Source organism: Passer domesticus, chromosome 4 (genome assembly GCF_036417665.1).
Source record: "Passer domesticus isolate bPasDom1 chromosome 4, bPasDom1.hap1, whole genome shotgun sequence".
NCBI lineage: Eukaryota > Metazoa > Chordata > Aves > Passeriformes > Passeridae > Passer > Passer domesticus.
This window is the reverse complement of record NC_087477.1, coordinates 4,278,648-4,298,313: the sequence shown is the minus strand read 5'-3', so window position 1 is coordinate 4,298,313 and position 19,666 is coordinate 4,278,648. Positions and strand designations below refer to the sequence as shown.

Here is a 19,666-nt window from a genome sequence, read left to right as displayed (position 1 = left end):
GAGGAGGGGGAAGGAAGCTTCTGAACTTTGGAAAGCTTGTGGTTGCTCTGTTTTCCTGAGCCTGCCTTGCTAAGGTGTGCCCACCAGCTGAGCTATTTGGTCTCTGCCTCATAACTCCTTTTTAGGTGGGACTTTCCCATTTTGGTGGTTTTCCTCCCCCCACCAGCTTCTACATTGTCCCACATTGGGATTTAAGGTTCTTTTCCTTCCTTCTGTGTGTCCATTGGAGTCAGATCCCTGTGACTGCCAGATGCATACTGCAGGGAAGCTGCCAGAAGTGAGGCACAGGCCCCAAAGGCTTCTTTGAGGTGCTGTAATTGTGCAGCAGCAGTGTGCTGTGTGTGCAGCAGGTTGGTTACTTGGCTTTTCCCCCCCACTTAGGTGTCATTCTTCCTTCAGCAAGCCCTACAGTTTGCTGGTTGATGTTAGCCATGCAGCAAATGGGTGGGAATGACAGGCATTCCAGCTGAGTGAACTCTCCAGGATATTAGCAAAGCACAATTTCATCCACAGCATATAAGCAAATGTTCTTGGTTTTAATCAGAAGCACTGCTGGGCAAAAGGGCACATTGCCTTTGGCTTCCTCACATGCTGGCTCTTTCTGAGTGTTCAGCTTGGCATACAGGGTGAATGGGCTTGGTGCCTGTTCTGTGTTACTCTGGGATCCTTTGAGCTGTGGGTATGGATTGCAAGGGGGTTTTGTGCTGCTTTGGGGCAGAGGAGAACTTTCTGGGCTTTTCTGTTGTGTTAGCTGTAGGGAAGGTTTGGTTGCCTTGCATGAACTCACAGAGCAAGCCAGAGCAGCTGCTATTGTGATGTCAGCAGAGGGCTGCCACGTCACAGCGTTGTCACCAGGAGGTTTTCCTGGTGCCCACAAGGCCTCAGCGTCCAGAGCAGCTCTTGGCGTGCTCCTTGCAGGAGGATCACCTCGTCTGAGCTGTTCTCAGATTACGGCCGGTGTTCCTTTTGTCTCTGTATTTTCTTGCACAGTCCTTGGACTGGTGCAAGTGTCCTGTTTTTACCCTTTTTACTTGCACAGTCTCAGGACTTGTGCAAGTGTCCTGTTTTACCCCTTTTTTACTTGCACAGTCTCAGGACTCGTGCAAGTGTCCTTTTTTTCCCCTTTTTACTTGCACAGTCTCAGGACTTGTGCAAGTGTCCTGTTTTTCCCCTTTTTACTTGCACAGTCCCAGGACTTGTGCAAGTGGGGTTTTTTTCCATTTTTGTTTCCTGGCCTACGGACTCGAGCAGCCCTGCTCAAAGGATGGAGCGAGTCCGTAGAGCAGTCAGCAGCGCCTTTTCATTGGCGGCTTCTCGGAAAGCTTTTCTTCGTTTGGCTGGTAAATAGAAGTTTTTTTTCCCTTTGGGGCAGCACGTTGGGACACAAATGGCATAAAGATGCCATATGTTTGGTAAAGCTCCTGTCAAGAGCTTCAGCTGGAGAAGGGGGTGTCTCTTGCCCAGCAGGGTGTAGGAACCTCCAAAATGCAGACTGGGAGAGCCTTGCATGCATCCTTCTAAAAACTGTGCAGGTCTCTGCAGAACTGAGGAAAAGCATCTTTGGATTGCATTCAGTACTTAAAGGATGTGCCAGTCTAACTGGACCCCCTCTGTGTGCTCCAAGAGCCATTGGCTCTGCGCTGCAGGGCAAACTGCCGAGCACTTTGTGTGTGCTCCTGAAGCCCAGAGCTGGGCCTGTGCTGTGTCCCAACAGAACTGCAAGTGCTGAGAGGGGTTTGGTGGAAGCTTTTGTAGGGAATTGTTTACAGCAACTGTGTGGGACATGCTTCATGCAATTTACAAAACAAAAAAACAAGTCCAGGAAAGAGAGGAGAAAAAAGCTGCTTTAGCTGTAGGCTGGACAATGAGCTCCAATGTAGGCACTGCCTGCTAAGGAACAATTTGCATCTTCACAGCCAAGTTTCTAGTTCCTTAGTGGCAAAGCTGAGCAAAAGGTAGACACAGCCTAGGGTATTGGCCTGCAGTCTTGCTTGCTGTGTTAAAGAAGTGCTGCTCCTGGAGGGATGTTGTGAAAGGAGAATGCTTTCTGCTTGGGGGGACTTGTTCTGTGGGATTCCTCAGCACAAAGAGTTTTCTAACAGCACCTGGTTCATTTTCCCTTGCCCCCGGCAGCTCGCCTCAGAGGTGGAAGGAGTCCAGCGCGCGCTTCAGTGAGTGGGACGGGCACCCTTGACATTCCTGGTGTCTGAGGAGTGTGGAGAAAGCTGTGGGCTTGGCCTGTTGCAGTAGAGTGCCAGCCTGGCAAGCTGAAAGAAAGGCCACATCAGCGCCTGTATGAACACTACCAGAAGGATTCCATCCCTTTCCTCCTTTTCCACTGAAGAGGTTTTAACTAATGGAAGTCAAGCTTTGCAGGCAGGAGGCTGCATGCTGATTGTAGCCAGCCTGAAATATCTCCTGCAGAAACATGCACAATCCTGTCTAAACATTAGCCTTATCAGCCCTTTTTAATTGAGTTTTAATGCCTGAGCATCTCACTTTTACCCAAATTCATGACTTGTGCTTAGGACAGCTGGGAATAGAGCTCAGGAGAAATCAGGCTCTAAATGACAGGTTACTCCCTGTCCCTCACACTGCTGCCTGTCTGCAGAGCACCACAGCAGCAGCAGAACCTCCTCTGGCTCGCTCTCTTCCTCCAGAGGCTAAAGGGGACACAAAGGACAACAAACCTCCAGGCGTTGTCAGTCCAGGGCCTGAGCATCCTACAGCAATCAGTGGCAGCTTTGGTTGGTTGAGTGCAAAGCTTTGGGGCAGTGCAGAGCTGCAAGTTTCTGAGCAGACAGCCCTTGCCCTTTGAGGCTGAGGATGCTGTGGGCTGGAGTCCTGCCATGAGCTCGCACTTCAGCCCAGCCACTGACCCATGAGAAATGGCATCTGAAAATTGACATGCAGGCATCATTTTCCTGGCATTCTCACAGGGACTGTGAACTTCCCTTGGTGTCAGAGAAGCGGTAGCATGATGTCCTTTAGTGCTACTGGTGTGGAAGTCAGCCCCTCTGTGCACAGAGTCTGTGCAGGCTCCCTGCTGTCAGCAGAGAGAGGTCCCCAGGTGCAGTTCACAGCCTTGTGGGGTGCCGAGGAGCCGCTGTTGCCTGCAGGGACCCACCCCTCTCCACGCCCTATCTAGGTAGCTACAGGCACTGCTTCCACTGCCTCCTTAACTTTGACATGACCCAAGTGTGTTGAAAAGACTCCTGAGCAGCTCTGCATGGCAGAGACAAAATGTCTGTGAAGCGCTGGAATGCAGTTCCTGTTGGCTGCTCTTGAAGGCCTGAAATCCTGAGGGGAAGCCAGTTGAGCAGAGCTGAGCAGAGAAATGTTCCCTGCTTCTATTCAGACACTTCCAGAGCAACTCCAGGGTTAGTTGGGACATAAACACCACATCAATACCACATAAACAGCCCCACACAACAGCTTTTGTCTTCAGGAGGGCTGCTGCTTGCTGCTTCTAGCAGCTCTCAGGAGCCAACTTCCCTGCTCCTGATTGCTTGTTTGTGCTTTTTCCCTGCCTATTCCTTGCAGGTCCCGCGAGGAGAGGATCTTGCCAGTCAGGACTCCTGGGCCCAGACAGGAAAGGCGGAGCGGCAGGAGAGCACGGACAGATTTCACGGTGCCCAGGAGTTCAGGTGTGTGTTGAGCTTTCTCGCTTTCTCTGAGCAGGGGTGGGCATTGCTGGGCTTTAGGAGGCCCAGTGTCAAAGAACAAATTTGGCTTTCTCATTGTTGACTTGCTCAGCACAGATGAGGGAAGGCAGCCCAGGGCAGGTCTGGCTGCTGAGCAACCTAGAGCACAGCTGCTTTCTGGGACTCACTCCTTAAACCCTGACAAAAAGCATTCCTAACTAGACCAGAGTAAAAGCAAGGGAGGGTCAGGCTGGGCTTAAGGAGAGCACAGCATTGACCTGCAAAGGCAGTCATGCAGCAGAACAAGTGTCTCAGAGAGCTTGGGCAGATTCCAGCCCTAGACATTCCAAAGCCCCAGCTGGATGGGGCCTTGAGCAGCCTGTCCAGATGCTGACCCCAAGTGCTTGGAACTGAAGACTGGGCTAGAGGCTTCCTGGGATCTCTGCCAGCCTAACCATCCTTTGATAATTGGATTGGAAAATCGTCCCCACCTCCTGCCCAAGCTATGGCTTGCAGGCTCTTTCCTTGTTTCACTAGTGAAAGCAAGAGTAATTGTGGCAGTACTCATCTAGACTTAGCAAGCATGTCTTAGCCAAAGAAGAACTTTTACAAGTCCAGTATCCACTGTAATCAGAAAGGAGTGTAAGAGCTAGCAGGCAGGAAGCTGTTACGCTGAGAGTACCTGAGCTTTCTGGAAGTGTTCTGTGGCTTCTGGAAGCTTGTTTGACTTCCTCAGCGGTGACTCCTTCACCTGCAGGAACAACAAAGAGAGATGCTGGTCTAGGGAGGGAATTGCAGCATTCTCTTGAGGTGGAAGTAGAGGGCTGTTGGAAGCCCCTGAGACTGCCTTGTGTGGGACATGGTATGCAGTCCTGGTCTTGCAAGGAGACTGTGTTGCAATTAAAGGCTTGTTTGTCTGTCTGCTTGCCGTAGGTGGAAGGAGTTGGCTGCATTTGAGAGAAAGCGCCACTCCTCACTAGAGAGGGTGTCTGAAGTGGCAGCACCGACAGCGGAGGAATGGCAGCCTCAGAGGGATCTGCTGAAGGAAGCGGTTCCTCTGGCAGTGCCAAAGGTACGCTCACCTTGTTCCTAGGCAGCACTTGTGGGAGAGGGATTTGTCCTAGCAAGACTCCCCCGAATGCTGCTTCTGGCAGTAAGCCAAGACCGAGCCTGTGTTGTTGTTGTTGTTGTTCCTCTTGAAAAATGGTGCCCCCCCACTGCCAGGTTTTCCGCCGGCAGCGGCCAGCCCACAGGGGCCTGGAGAAGCTGCTGCAGGAGTTCTCCCGCCAAGGGCACACCCTGTCCCAGGTGTGCAGAGAGAAGGCGGTGCTGGCGCAAGAGAACGCTGCCCTGGAAGCCCGACTGGCAGCCACGGAGCGGGACCTGCGAGGCCTTTCAGAGCAGCTGGCAGAGGCCAGGTAAAGGCAGGGAGGAGACCCTGGGTGGGACATTACTGAAGGTCTGTAGTTACAAAGGTGGTGAGCATTATGCCAGGATTTACTGCCTGCTGTGTGCTCTCCAGATGTTTCTTGGGCAGAGAAGCAAAGAGATACAAGCAAAAAGGGAAGGATACTGTGATGTGAATATTACTTTTCTGCCAGCTCAAGCTCTCAAAGCTTTTTTTGGGTGCCTGCTTGGGACCCCTTGCACATTCCTGTGACTAGTGCAAAGCAAGCCAACTTGGCACTCAGTTGAGGACCAGGGACACTGTGCAGATGTTTGCTGAATCCAGAAGTTTCCCTCTGGTTTTGCTTTCTCCTTCAGTGCATCTGACCATCAATCTTTTCTTGCCAAGTTGTTTGACACGGGGTTTTTGGAATTCAAGGCTCTTAGATGTGAATGATGTGAGTAGGACGCTGATACTTCAGGTGAAGCTGGAGGGTCATGCTGAAAATCTTGAGAGCCTGCAGAGCTGACTCTTGTGAAGGATGGTGCAGAACCTAGAACTACTTACAAACAGCAGCAGCAGCAGAAGGGAAAGGTCTTGTGACTTCTTGACTGTGTCTGGGGATTCTTGCTGAGCACTGATTCTTAACCACTTGTCCAGTCACCTCTGTAACCTGTCAAGGATCTTTTTGGCTGATCCTTCTTCCTTTTTAAAGAGTGCCCAGATATTTGGGCACTGCTGGCTTAGTTAGCCAAAAATAAAGGTAGCAAGTGGTCTTGTTCATCCAATTCCAGTAATTTAATTGGCCGGATATCTGTCCCTCCTCCTAGAGAGTTCTTGTGCAGATAGAAACCTACTTCTGGTTTCCTACTCATGCTGCTAGAAGCCAGAGGTTTTGCTATATGGTTTGGTGAATTCCTTTAGTCCCTTTTACTTAGAGAGTGCCTGGCCAACAAAGTACCTATACGTCCACTATGAATGGCATGAAGCATTGAGGAGTCAGCCAGGAGAGCCCTGTTCTGTCCTGCACCTGCGGAGTGACTTGGAAGTGCTGATGAGATCAGGGCTGTGAGCAGAGGCTGGGCTTTTGTCCCTTTGCAGATACTTGGTGGGCACACCCGTGTGTGATAGGTCAGGCAACAGCAATTTCAGCTTTGGTTGCTGAGACCAAACTGAGCTGGGCTAGGTCATGAGGAAAGGCTGCCCAGTCACCTGGAGGGGCCTGCTTTGCTATGTAAAGTGGCAAGATAGTCCTGCTGTATCTGAGTTTCCATGCAAGCCATTTTGTGTACTAAGGTGTAGGGATCTTAAAGCACATCTTACTGGAGAAGCTGCCCCTGTGTGCCAGGAGCAATTGCTCTTCATCTTCACGCCTTGTAGGTCAGAGAAGGAGAGCCTGCAAAGCAGCCTGCTGGAGGCTGAGCAGCACATATGGGAGCTGGAGATGGCCAGGAGCCCTGTGGAAGCCCAAGTGCACAGGGCCAGGCAGGCCAAGGAGGCGATACTGGGTGAGAGCCTGGTGCGCTTTGTTTCTGCTGGTGGCCCTGCCCCGTGCAGTGGCTGCGAAGGCAGCTCTGTGCCCAGGGCTTCTGAGCAGTGAAGCAGCTGAGGGCAGGTCCCTCCTTGCCTGAAACTGGAAGGGCTTAAGGCCAGCAGATTGCTCTGCTTGTGGAGTGTCTGACTGCTGCCGTGTGTCATGTTTGCAGAGGATGTGAGGGGCCTTCGTTGTGAGCTGCTGGCTGTAAGAGCTCTCAGCCAGCAGCAATGTGAAGACATGGCTGAACAGCTCCGCTGGGCACAAGAACAGTGCTGCAAGGCTCTGAGACTCTGGCAATCTGCCCAGGAAGAGGAAAAAAGGAACCTCATGCAAAAACTGGTAAGAAACAAGAGGCCTCTGAAGATTTCAGGCAGGTTTGGTGGGCTGGGTCAGCAGAAGAGCAGCCTGAGTATGTGACATGGCCACAAGCATCTGCTGTAGGCCAGACGTTGCTGGGCCAGGCAGCAGGGGCCTTCAAGGGCTCATACTTGAAGGCCTGTGAAGAGCCAGAGGACAATGCTGGGACAGTATATGCAGCCACAGGTTGAGGATGGGCATCAGCCAAGTTCCCCAGGAGGCTGGGTGGTCGCCACCCAAAGCATGGCAGCGAAGGGGCAGGATCTTCCCCACAGCCTTGTGCCATGCAGCAGGCGGCTGCTGACCTTGCTGCCAACTGCAGTCCCAGCAACTGGGTTCCTTGCTTTCTGTCCTCCCATGGTGGACAGATGTCTTTGGGCCTGAATCATACGCAAGAGGCCCCGTGCTGCTGGTATTTCAGCTGGTGGCCTGCCTTGTGACTGGATCATGGAGGCGCTGGCCTCATCCTCATCCTGCAGTCCATGTGCAGCTCTTCCTTGATCAAAGGGCAGGGGGAATGTGAGCACAGAGCCTCTGAGAACAGGCAGAAATGCTGAGGAGAGAGGGGCTAGAAAACAGGCAGCCATGAGAGCAGGGAAGGAAGGTGGCATCTCCTTCCTTCCACCTGCTGACACTCCCTCTACATTTTGGGTTAGAACAGCATTGCTGGAGGGCACAAAGTCATGACTCGTGCACTTTCCAGGTGGGGGGGTTGTTGGAGGGATGAAGCTTCCATTTCTCTCTATGGGGAGCATTGCTTGGACTTCATCAGGAATTGTCTGTTCCCCTGATCAGGAGAGACAACTGGAAGAGCAGCATGTGGAGGCACGGAAGCAGCTGGAGGAACGGGCAAACTTCCTGGCAGAGGTAGAGAGGGAGCAGGAGAAAAGGCTGCTTGAGATGAAGGGGGAAATTGGCATCATGCAAGCTGAAGAAGAAAAGCTACTAAGCAGAGGCAGTCAAGAGGCACAGAGTGTGGAAAGAGAGTTTGTGTGCTGTTTTGGACTCCTCTGGGCTCCCTATGGGCACTGCTTCCCTGGGCACTGTCTGTCTGGGTGGCATTGTCTCTTAGCTGGCCCCACAGAAATACGAGCATGAGAACAAAATGCTTTTGGAAAGCGAGAGCACATCAGTCTTGGTTGCCACACAAGTGGAGTGTGGGAAGTTTAAAGCCATCTTCTCTTCCTTTGTGGGCAGGTGCTGCAGGAAGAGCAGCGTCAGAAGGCTTGTGTCATCCACAAGGTGTACCAGCTGCAGAGAGAGCTGAAGCAAAGTGAGCAGCTGAGGCAGAAGCTGAATGAGCAGTGGCAGAATGAGCAGGTGAGCCTGAGTAGGCAGGCAGCAGAGGGAAGGGCAGTGATGGGGGCAGGAACTGGAGATCTGAGGAAAGGGGAGGCAAGGACTACTGCCCGCACTGGAAGCACAGAGCCTGGCAGGCTCCAGTGCTGAGCAGCAGGAAGAAGAGCTGGGATGGAAGGGTTAGAGCTGGGTAAAGAAGCAGAAAGAAGTGGCTGAATAGAAGTGCTTTTGAGACTGGAAAAGAGGAAACGTGAGTGTGATGGCAGGTGCCAGTAAGATTTCTCTTGATGGAATATCAAGGTCATGCTGCAGGCTGAGCTGCAGGAAGCTGAGAGAAAGATGAGGGCAATGGAGAAGAGGCACCAAGAGGAAATGGAAAGGATGCACAAGGTCCTGCTGCAGTACAGGCTGGCTGAAGAAAAGCAGGTGAGTGAAAGAGCAGGAGGCACTGCAGTCATGCAACAAGTGGTCTCTGCCCTTGCTGCCTTTCCCCTGCAGAGCAGCAGTGGATGGGGGCAATGTCTCTGACCGCTGTGCTCTGTGGGCTCCATGGCAGCTGGACAGAAGGACACTTCCTGGGCTGCTGAATCTCAGCTGCTGCCCTGGGCAGCAGGGCAAGTGCTTTGGCCAGTGGGCCAGCAATCCTGTGAATGTATTTCTGCTGGCCTCTTAGTGCTCCCTTTGTTTTTTGAGGGGTTTGTTCAGGTAAGCATGGTGACCCACACAGATTCTGAGCAAGTTGTCCCTGTCCATGGTGACTGCAGTCCTCAGAACGGGCTGAAGTGTAAAGTTGCTCTTTCCCTTTCACACTCTCCTCTACGGCTGGCTGTGACAAGCTGTAGTCTCTGACTGCTTGTGTGGGTTTGACTTGAGGAGGAAGAGTTGACAGCTCAGCTTGCAGCCTAACACCAGTGCTGTTCCTAAGGGCTTGCCTTTGAAATGCTCTGTCTGGGGCATCTCTGCCAAGCACCTTTCTGACACAAACAAATTTCTTGTCCCAGGTGGACGCAGGATCTGCCATCGAAGCTGCTGGTGCAGCAGCATCCTGCCAAGAAGCCTCCTCTCCACAGCCTGAAAACCAGAGCATGAGCAGCTCGGCCCGCTCAAGCCAGGAGAGAGAGAAGCAGTTCCTGAAGCTGCTGAGTACGTCCTGGGGATTTCTTGTGTGACCGAGCAGTGTTTTATGGGGTGTGTGTGCCTCAGCATGGGCTGGAGCACATGTTCCTCCTGCCTTTGGTGTCAGACAGACATTGTGGATCTCTACAGAAGCCAGTGTTGTGCTTGGGGGCAGCCAGACAGCACTTTGAGGCGTTCCTTTTGCCTTTGAGGGCAGCTGGGAGTGGGTGGGCTTTGCCTGAGCTTCCCTGTGCAGTGAAGACAAGAGCAGGGATTGTTTTGCAAGCAGCAGAAGGCTGCAACCCAGCCAATGACTCCGTGAAGGTGTGTGTGCTAGTCTGGCCAAACTGATGAGAACACTTGGCTTCCTGGATTCCCTTTAGACTCCTGACCTGTCATTGGAGACAAAATTTTGTCATTGGAGACAAAATACTTCCCAGAACTTGATTGTCTGTGGGGCTGGTTTAATGCTGGTGTTGTTTTTATAACTGTTAGTACTTCTACTGTTCCTTCTTCAGTTTGGGCTTGATAAGAATTCTACATTTTGGTTAGCCTGACCTTCTGGATGAGAACATCAGTTGATAGCACAAATAAGAGAGGAAGAGGTCTTTTCAATGTGCCCTAAAAGCTAAAATTCTTAGAACAATCCCGAGGTATCAGAGAAGAAGAGTTGTTTTCAAAGTGCCCCAAAAGATGAAAACCACCACACTTTTTTTGACAATCCCTGTTTGATATTTTAGTTGTATGCCTAGGAAGATGCATCAAAGAGACACATCCATGTGGCATTTCCAGATAGAACTGCCCTGCAGGCAATTCTCAGGAGGAAGCCTGCAGCCCCTCTGCTGCATGTTCCTCCAGTACCAGGCACTTTGTCACTGCTAATGCCCAGCTGATAAACACTCTTGGAATACTAAGCATTGGCCTCAATCCCTGCACAGATTCCTGCACTCGAGGAAAGCACACCAAGGCCTTGGTGACTCTGCAGTAGAGCTGAGTTGCTTCTTACAACTAGTAAGGGCTGCCAGTGCAGTGCTGTCAGAGACTAACGGGTCAGGCACAGAGCAGAGCCCAGTTTACTCAGTGTCTGCCATCAGCTGTTGGGACAAAAGGTGGATTGATTGACTCCTCCGTGGGTCTGAAGAGAAAGACAACCATGTTCTGTCTTGAGTGGGGTCAACAGCTTGTAACAGAGCTGGGTGTGCCTCTGGCTTCTTGACAGTGGCTGTCAGTGGCCGTTCGTGGGCTTTGCCAAGCTTTTTGTCATACCTGCCCTGCCACTGACAGCTGCTGTGCCTGCAGGGGCTGGAGACTTCCTCAGCTGTGGGGTTACAGCTGCCGCCCCGTTGCTGCAGCTTTGCCTGGGCTGGTGAGAGGATCAGCATCTCCTTTGTGCAGGTGTCTGTGTCACGGCAGCGCCTGAGGAGCGGCGCTGTCCTTGTGACCCGTCTGGGCTGTGCCCTTTGGGAAGATGGGGCACGTGGGTGCTGTTCAAGGGGCTGAGTCCAGTGCCAGTGGCTGCTGCAGCCCGGGCTGAAGACCAGCACTTGTAGTTCTTCACTGAATGAGGAACAGGCAAAGTGGTCTTCAGAACTTAGCCTGCTCCTAAATGAAAAGGGTTCTAATTCTTAGAGCCATTGTTCTTGGATGTAGCATGAGCTGCTGTTCTCTGAAAATGTCAAGGCATTCTTTAGGCAAACTGCTGAGAGGAAGGGAACATCCCCTCCTCTCCTGGAATTCACTTTGCAATATTCTTTCTGGTCTGCAAAAAGCAGATGTTGATAAAAATTCATCCCAGATCCCAGGGTGCATTGAATCTTTGGAAGTATGTAATCTTGTGCTGAATCTCCCAAGAGAGTGTTTCTTCCCAAGAAAATGAAGGCTGCTGATTTTTCAGCCCTCCTTCCCATTTGTAGATGACAGCCGCTTGCCTTGGTGCCTGTTCTCTTCTGGTCTCTGTCTGCTCTGATGGTTTTTCCATGGGCTTAGTTTCCCCTCAAGGCAACCCTGCAAAGGAGTGTGGGAGAATCAGACTCTGTGCAGAGCTGCCTGTCTTGCTGGGGCTGCTGTTGTTGTTGTTCTTGTTGATGTTATCGTTAGCCAAAAGACCACAAATTGCTCAGAGCCCCAGAGAGTGGAGCTGGGTTTCAGATCTCCTGCAAGCTCAATCTCTCTGTTTTGAACTTTGCTTCTTGCATTTTGTTTCTTTCAGGGTGTGTGGTGAGTGTGGAAGATCCAGAAAAGAAGTACACTGGATGGGAACATCTTGGCAGTGGGTGAGTGCAGCCACGGGCCACAGAACCACGGGCCAGGAATTTTGGTGGTGCAATAGCATGTGGGAAGTCAGGCAAGCTGCAAGCATCTTGAGAGCCTGGCTCCAGATTGTCCCTGTCTCACTACTGAGGCAGTACAAGGCATCATCAAAGATAACTGGATGCTGACAATGTCTTGGCTGCCTCAAGGAGCAGGACCTGGAAGCCCTCCTGTCCCTCCAAGATGGGGCACCAGTTTGCCTATTTTCCCAGGAGACATGGTTTTGTATGATTCAAAGTAATATGGCCACACTCATGAAGGAAGGAAAAGCTGAGAGAGCAGGTTTTGTGTGTTGTTTCCCACCAGACAGCTGTCAGATAACAGCTCTCAGTAGCATTCCTTAGTAGTATTTTTCTGGAAACAATATTCAGTGGTCAGGAAAATAAGAAAGGCTGTATGGCATTGCCTGAGTTTGGCAGGTAGGATGAAAAGAGAGCAGTGAGAAGGCCCAGCAGCACTGTGTGTTTCATTGCCTGGAAAGGCACGTCACAGGCACAGACACAAGAAGGAAAAGGCAAAGAAAACCCCCCAACATGCATAAGCTAGTGTGTCCATTGGAGATTTCTAGCAGCCCTTTTTCTTCCTGTGGGAGCCAGCTTTTCTCTTGGACACTCTGCATGGCAGAGGGCTGCTGGGCTGCTGTGCCTTGGCTGAAGAGTAGACAAAGCCCAGTGTTTTAGAGACACTGCAGGCAGCAGAGAGCTCCTGCCTGGGGTGCCTTTTGCTCCTCAGCACTGAACAACTTCTCTGCTCTTGCCACTGTTCTGATTCTAGGGGCTTTGGAGCTGTTTATAAGGCCTTCGACACTGCCACAGGACAAGCGGTGAGTGCCCATGCAGATCTTGCAGTTCTTGAGTGCTTTCCCCTGTGATGTGATCTGTGGCCAGAGCTTTGGCCTGCCTGTCTTTGCTGCAGAGGCTGTTCTGCAGAAGCAGTCTGTCTAGAGGCAGGCTGCAAAATGCATTTGGGACAGACTTTGTCCTTCCTACCTACCTGAATGAATGCAAGGATGGCCGTGGTGTCTTTCAGAGGACACGCTAGCTTGGACTTACTGGATAAATATGCATAGATTAGCTGATGGCAAGGGCCATCATTCCAGCCCAATTCCTCTTAAGCCCAGGATCAGACACAGATATTTTGTTTTCTATCACGTGATTCAGTTGGAAAATACAATGCAAGCCCTTCAGAAAGAGAGATCTTGTCTGGAGCACAGTTTTGCCTTTCAGTCCTAGGGAACCTAGTTCACATACACACACACCTACACACACACACACAGAGAGAGACACGTGCACAGATGAATGAGAAGAAGTTGATGAAGAGCCTTAAATAATACAACCTTGTGTTGATCCTGTGTTCCACTAGAGAGATGCTCTCTGTTCTGACCAGGCATGGTGGTGTCTTGGAGAGTCTTGCTGCTCTTTGGGGCTAGAAGTTCCAAGTCCTGAATTCTTCTTTTTGACTCTCAGGAAATACATTCCATCTTCCTTAATAGTAAGGAATTAAAGAAGGTAGTTCCTTATCCAGCTGCAGAGCTGTGCTCAGGAACTGCACTTGGAGGGAGGTTTCGGAGGCGTCCGAAAGCCCTGAGCCCTGTACTTAGAACCTGGGGCACATCCATAGTGTACCACAGAAAGGGGTATTCATTTTTAAACCCATTCAATAATTTCAAGTCTAAAGATTGTTCTTCAAAGTTGCAAAAGCCAAACTGAAGAAGTGAGGATGTGCTGGGATTGTAACTTTACCTTGAGTCGCTTTGCAGTTCTTTTTTGACAGCATTTTCCCCATCATGTTTGTATGTGTTTACTCTGGCACACAATTGAATTGGCAGCCATCTCTTCACAGGAGAAAAATTACTTTTGGCTTCCAAAGCGTGTGTAAATGATAATAGTAGTGCTAAACAAAGTCTGTTTGAGAAGCCTGCGAGTGCAGAGGGTGGTGTTAGCGCTTTGTGGTTGATGGTTTAGAGTCCCTTTTTTCCGAGGTGACAAGGCATCCAGGCCCATGAGTGCCAGAGAAAGAGGCTCTGGTCATGTCTGTCCCTAAGAGCTTTTGATGTCATTGTAGGTGGCTGTAAAGGAACTTTATCTCCAGCACCAGGGCTGTGAGGGAATATTAAAAGAAATCCTGCTCATGAGAGAAAATAAGAACGCCAATATTGTCAGCTACTTAGAAAGGTAAGTAGTTCTGGTGATTTTCTGGGAACGTTCATTTCCATACTTGCAAGGCAAAGATTTAAAAGCTCTTTAGCCACTGGCAGAAAATGGATCTTTCAATGAACATCAATCCACTCCTGCACCAGGCATGGGAGGAGTTTGCATTCTGTCCCCATGAATGCTTCCTGACATAAACAGCTTGAAGATTGATCTCAGAAACGTGGCTCTCTTACTAAGCCAGCAGCCTGTATGTTCACTTGCTGCATGTGGTTTTGCTGGTTTGGGGCGTGATTTTTTCTAAGTGTTGGAGGAGAAAACATGCCAGAGATTATGTACCTTGTGCTGTTCCCACTATTTTCCATAGCCTTGCATGCCAAAAGACTAGGCTAGGAGACACATAATTTGCCAGGTCTGAAATTGTTTTCCTGTTTGTGACTGTCCTTTCTGCAAGGTTTTCCAAAGGGTGTTGGCAGTGCTGCACACCCACTTGCCTTTAGTAAAAGCTGTGAAAACTGTGTCTCCTTGCTGCTGGAGGGAATGGTGCAATTTGTGTCTGAAGATGATGAAGCAGCTGCTGGGATGTGCCCACTTCCAGATTTATCTTTTTCCTCACTAAACCTCCTTTTTCCCCTGCTTGCCACCTAAGCCGTCTCCTTTTCCATGGATGTGCCTTCCTCCTTTAGGTGGCACAGATGGCAGGCACTGGCTAGCCTAGGTGGAGTGTGTCTTCATTTGATTCCATCTTCATTTACCAGTGACCTGGAAAGAAAACTCAGCTGTAGTCTTTTCTTCCCCACAGCAATTTAGCTGTGCACGTTCAGCTCCACGCTGTTGCTTTCCTCTTGCAGCTACCTTGTGGATGAGGCTGTCCTGCTGGTGTTGGAATATATGGATGGAGGCTCCTTAGCTGATGTGGTCACCGTGAGAAGGATGGCTGTAGGACACATAGCAACAGTGTGTCGGGAGGTAAGGGGTCCTGCTTGTGCTTGGGATGGCTTGGACAAGGCTAGTCCTTTGAAAGCACTGCAAAGTGAGTGATTCCATGTTCAGAGCTTTCTTTCTGTGTTGCTCTTCTGCTTCAGAGAAGAAAGAGCATCTGGACTGAAGTGCCTGCCAGTGTCCCTGCCCTTCCTGTACTCTGTTCTTCACTCTTATCCACCATCATTGAACTCTCTGTCTCTTTTTCCTTTTTATTTTCTGTTCTGCACTTTGCCTCCCCAAGCCTTTGCCCAGAGCCTTTCTGCACTGCCTTCTTTGCCTGTAAGTGCAAAGGTGCTGCTGTGAGAGATTTAAACCAGAGGCCAAGCCAAAGAGAGACTCATCTGTCACAGGTCTCCACTCCAAAGGATGGCACGGCACCCAGCATGGTGCTTGCTGCTGCAAACTGACAAAAGAGCTACTTCCAAGTCTGCTGTCGAGGCAGCCGTAGAACCCTTGTCCTCCAGTCTCCCACCCGACAGTGATCCCCTTGGTATCCAAGGCAGGGACGTTTTCCTCTTTTGGCAAACCATTGTTTGTCGTCCGGACGGGGAGAGCGCATCCGCTGCAGCAGCGCTCATTCTGACTGGCTTTGCAGGGGACAGTCTGGAGCAACGACTGACTGATGCTTCCCCCTCCAAAGCTAATATGCCTTCCCTTGGAAAGATCCTGCTCTCCTAGTGCTGCAGCAGCAAGCTCTTCCTCCTGCCAGCACTCACTGCTCCTTGGAGATCTGTGAATCTTCAGGAGCAGCCTCCTTTTGCATGTGATGAAATCAGATCAGGCTAACTCTTGGCCTCCTCTTTCTTTTTCCCCTGGCAGTGCCTGCAAGGCCTGGCTTTCCTTCATGCCAAGCAGGTGATCCACAGAGACATCAAAAGCGACAACATCCTTCTGGGCCGGGATGGCTCCGTCAAGCTGGGTGGGTATTCCTGCTCAGGCGCAGCGCTGCGGGGAGGCGGTGTGGGGCTGCTTTGGAGAGGTGCCGGGTGCCAGCAGTGGCTGCTGAGAGTGCAGGGAGCGCTGCGCAAGCCCAGGCCGCAGCTGGAAGGTGCTGAGTGGTCTAGAGAGCAACCAGGTATCCAGAGTAACTTTGGTTTGTGTGTGTTCCTTCCAAAGGGAGAGAGTTACAGTGTAAACGTTCAGGGCAATGAGGAAAAGCCAAGGTTTTGTGGGAATCCTGGGCGGGTTGTTACCTGTACAATTGCCCATGTCCTTGGCTGCAGCCCTGAGGAAGGAGAGCCCAGCTGCTTTTCTAGGTCCATTAAGCACTGCGTTCTGGGACTGAGAGTGAGAAGCCCTTTTCCTTTGTTTCCTACTTGAAGCAGTGTTTGTTTTCCTCCTCAGCTGATTTTGGCCTCTGTGCTGTGCTCAGCCCTGGGCACAGGAAATGGAGGTCGATGGTCGGGACCACTTACTGGATGGCACCCGAGGTGGTGAGAAGAGAGCCTTACGGCCCCAAAGTGGACACCTGGTCCCTTGGCATTGTGGGGATAGAAATGGCCACAGGAGAGGCTCCTTATATGCAGGAGACCAGTGTCAAGGTAAGGTGCAAATGTGCTCAGATAGCCGTGTCCTTCTGCTCTCAGTCCATTAGAGAAAATCCCATTCCCACAGCTTGAAGTGCTTCCAGCAAGGGCCACTTCAAAAAAGGTCTCTGGGGCTCACATCAGCCGTCAAGGCAAGACCTGGTGCTGGAATAGCTGGGTCTGCACTGGGGCCTTTTTTCCTTTGGGAGACAAGGCTCATCTCTAAGCATCTGCTGGGCAAGAAATTGCCACTGCAGACTGGAGTTTTAAAGATGGGGTCTAGGTGAGCCCTGAAGGATATGGAAGAATCACGTAGAGTCTCATGTTTCCTTTTGCTTCAGGCCAGCTACCTGATAGGCAAGCAAGGGGTTCCAAATCTGCAGCAGCTCAGGCTACCCCCTGGCTTGTGTGAATTTCTGGGCTGCTGCCTGCAGATGGATGTGGACAGGCGAGGCTCTGCCAAGGAACTTCTGCAGGTACAAGGCAAAGCGGCTGCAGGCCAAACAGCTGTTCCCTGCCAGGGTTTGCTCCTTGGCCAAACTCCAGGGAATCAGATGGGCCCCCCACAGAGTAATCTCCACTCTGGGTGCTTTTCAAATGAAAACCAAGTAGGATCTTGACTGCTTGAGGTTAGAAGGGACCAGTGAAAGTCATCTAGCCCAGAACTCCAGCCACTGGCAAGGACATCTTCAAGTAGATCAGGTTGTTCAGAGGCCCATCCAAGCGGAGCTTGAATGTTGCTGGTTTGGGGCTCCTCCCAGCTCTCTGGGCAGCCTGTGCCAGTGTTCCAGCACTCTCCTCACAAACAGTTTCTTCCTCAGAGCCAATCTGAATTGAGTGTCTTTTAGCTTAAAGCCGTTCCCCCTTGTCCTCTTGCAATTGGCCCTGCTAAAAGAAATGTCCCCAACTTTCCTAGAAGCCCCTGAAACTATTGAAAAGTCTCCTTGGGGCTTGCTCTTCTCCAGGATAAAGAGGCACAAGGCTCCCAGCCCTTCCTCAGAGGAGAGCTCCCACCTTCTGGTCATTTCTGTGTCCCTCTTTTGCTCTCAGGTGCTGTATTCAGGTTTGCCTGGTAGCAAAGGAACTGAAGTATTGCAATGCTGGGGATGGGGGCTTGAGGAACACAATGAAAGCAGTCCCTGCCAAACGGTTTTAGATTGGTCTGTGGGAATGGGGGAGCTGGGTTGGAGCTCACTGTGAGCATCCGAGGGCACCCAGCTTGTCCCGCCTGGCCCACCCTTGGAGGTTTCTGCCAGCCAAACAGGCACAGCTGTGCAGGATTTGTGCCAGCCCCATGTGCTGCCTGGCCCCATCAAGTAGATGAGAATGGCTGTGGCTTTGCTGCCAGGTTTGGTGGCAGACAAGGAGCTGGTGACCAGGCCACTTCCTTGGCTGTGCCTGCTGTGAAGGAAGATGCCAGCCAGCACAGGAGGGAGTGGGGCGTGCTGAGGCAGACACTGCTCTTCCTGCAAGTCAGAGCTGAGCACATCTGCACCCTGCTGCTTGTGTCCTTGCTCCTGGCTTGCTGCTGAAAACCTGAATGTCCAGCTTAGCTGAGATCAACACGTGGGATCAACATTTTTCAGAGCTTTTGGGAGTCTCTTGAGGAATGCCTTATACCCCACATCTCTCTTGGACACTCAAAGAGCCCATGTCTGTAGAAAAGAGGAGCTTGAATAAATCTGTTGACTTTCCTGAAAGGAATAAATCCTTAGGACAGCAAGCAGCAATCCCACAGTGATAGCAGGACAAAAATCCCAGCAAGTGACGACACCATGAGGAATGGACTAGTGCAGTTCTGGGCCGTGTTTGCCTGTGACAGCAGCATGCTGGACATGAAGGCAGACATGCTGCTGGTGCCCTCAGTCCCATGTCTGTGTATTTCTGGGTGCTGGAGGAATCCAGCTCAACCCTGTTAGGAACTCAGTTTGGAAAAGAATGGTTCCTTTTTCCTTTGTCTCTTTTAATTTGGTTTGTTTTGTTTCTTTTTCCCTTTGGGCAGCATCCATTTCTGCAATCAGCGGAGCCTCTCTTTAGCCTCTTCTGACAGCCTGATTGCTGCCATCCCTGCAGCAAGGGAATGCAAGAAGCAAAGGAGATGACAAGGTGTGAGAGTCTGTCCAAAACTTCCCTCATTTTTTGCCTCTCGATCGTCATGAAAGCCAAGACCACCGGGGAAAGGGAAAGATCCTGTTCTGAAAATCCAGGTCTGTCTGGTCCACCAAGCCAGATTATTGCCTACGGGTGTGTTTGCTCAACTCATGGAACACTGCACCCAAGAAGGGGCAGTGTGCTCTCCTTCGCCTGCATCACCTAGCAACGCTAGTGCTGGAATTTCTCCACCCTTCTGACTTGGCTGGACTTTCTCTCTGGAATGACCTTTCTGGAGGTTACCACAAAAGGACCCTCCATTCACCGTACATCAACCACCGTGACAGATGGACTGAGATGGGAGAAGGTTCTCCCCTCAAGGACTGAGACGTGTGACCCCTACATGGAAAAGCTCGTCTCTTTTCCCAAAAGGACTGAGACTGAAATCCCCACCGTAGGGTGAGGGAAGGTATGCGTGGGGACCGGAGCAAGTTTTGCAAGCGACCACTGGACCGAGAAGACAATGGTTCCTGCCTACGACATCTGCTGCTGACGACGCCTGTTCCTGATGGACTACTGATGGACTCCTTGTACCCTTTATCAATAGACTATTTTGAAATGGGTCCCCTTCCCCCATTTCAAAAGGACTATAAAAAAGGTTAGACCTGACTGATACCTTTGAGATCTCCCCTGACGTGAAGACGACAGGCCTCTTCGTCGACCGGACTTCGAGGGACTTTGTCATCTGCACGTCTGGTAGCTATATACCTCCTTGCCCTCCCTCTCTTCTTTTTCTTTTCCTTACTCTTTTCCCTTTCTTCATTCCCCTTCTCTCTAACACATCTTTGCTATGGCTATTTAATAAAAGTACATGTATTTTGATTTTACTGCAAATCCCCTTGTCATGTCATTTTTTGCACCCTGAGATCAGTGAAAAAGAACCTACACGAATCATGTCCTTAGGACGGATCGTGTCATAAATTGGATCTTGGGTCACGGATCTTGGGTTCTGGGGACGGAGGTGTCTGCAGGTTACGTGTAGTTTGTAACAGGGGAAGGACGTTTCACAGCAGCCGCACCTAAACCGTCAAGTTTCCCGAAAGGGGTTGAACGGATTTAGAAAGCAAGGGCTGTGATTCGAATTTCCCGCATACTGCACAAACCAAGGCGGAAAAAGCATCCTCCAAACTCTTTTTGAGGGTTCTGTCTCCAGAATATCACAAAAGATCTCTTGGTGCAAAAGGGGGAAAAAAAACCAAAAAAAC

At 50.9% G+C, this 19,666-nt stretch overlaps 1 protein-coding gene and 1 long non-coding RNA gene across 4 annotated transcripts; both read left to right on the top strand.

The window, feature by feature from the left end:
- Positions 1-784: 784 nt before the first annotated feature.
- LOC135298451 (uncharacterized) lies at positions 785-3,648 on the top strand. 2 transcript variants are annotated; one of them, XR_010360428.1, is made up of 3 exons: positions 785-1,340; positions 2,134-2,293; positions 3,544-3,621. It is a non-coding gene; the product is annotated as an uncharacterized LOC135298451 (long non-coding RNA). The 2 variants fall into 2 exon arrangements; XR_010360427.1 differs by having other exon boundaries at positions 800-1,340; positions 2,134-2,171; positions 3,544-3,648.
- Positions 3,649-6,419: 2,771 nt separating this feature from the next.
- Positions 6,420-19,295, top strand: LOC135298430 (serine/threonine-protein kinase PAK 3-like). Of its 2 annotated transcripts, XM_064415988.1 has the most exons (14): positions 6,420-6,539; positions 6,738-6,907; positions 7,721-7,792; positions 8,123-8,245; positions 8,525-8,650; positions 9,226-9,367; positions 11,550-11,613; positions 12,425-12,473; positions 13,715-13,824; positions 14,652-14,769; positions 15,604-15,703; positions 16,129-16,325; positions 16,652-16,786; positions 18,313-19,295. In XM_064415988.1, the coding sequence occupies exons 1-14, from the start codon at positions 6,476-6,478 to the stop codon at positions 18,355-18,357; spliced, it is 1,515 nt and encodes a 504-aa protein (XP_064272058.1). In that variant the 5' UTR covers positions 6,420-6,475; the 3' UTR covers positions 18,358-19,295. The 2 variants fall into 2 exon arrangements, with proteins under 2 accessions (XP_064272058.1, XP_064272059.1); XM_064415989.1 differs by lacking the exons at positions 12,425-12,473; positions 13,715-13,824.
- The last annotated feature ends 371 nt before the right edge of the window (positions 19,296-19,666 follow it).

Coding starts and splice junctions, on each gene's coding strand:
- LOC135298430 (XM_064415988.1), top strand. CDS start 6,476: ATGGCCAGGAGCCCTGTGGAAGCCCAAGTGCACAGGGCCAGGCAGGCC. Junction 6,540..6,737: donor GGCCAAGGAGGCGATACTGG/GTGAGAGCCTGG, acceptor TCATGTTTGCAG/AGGATGTGAGGGGCCTTCGT. Junction 6,908..7,720: donor GGAACCTCATGCAAAAACTG/GTAAGAAACAAG, acceptor TCCCCTGATCAG/GAGAGACAACTGGAAGAGCA.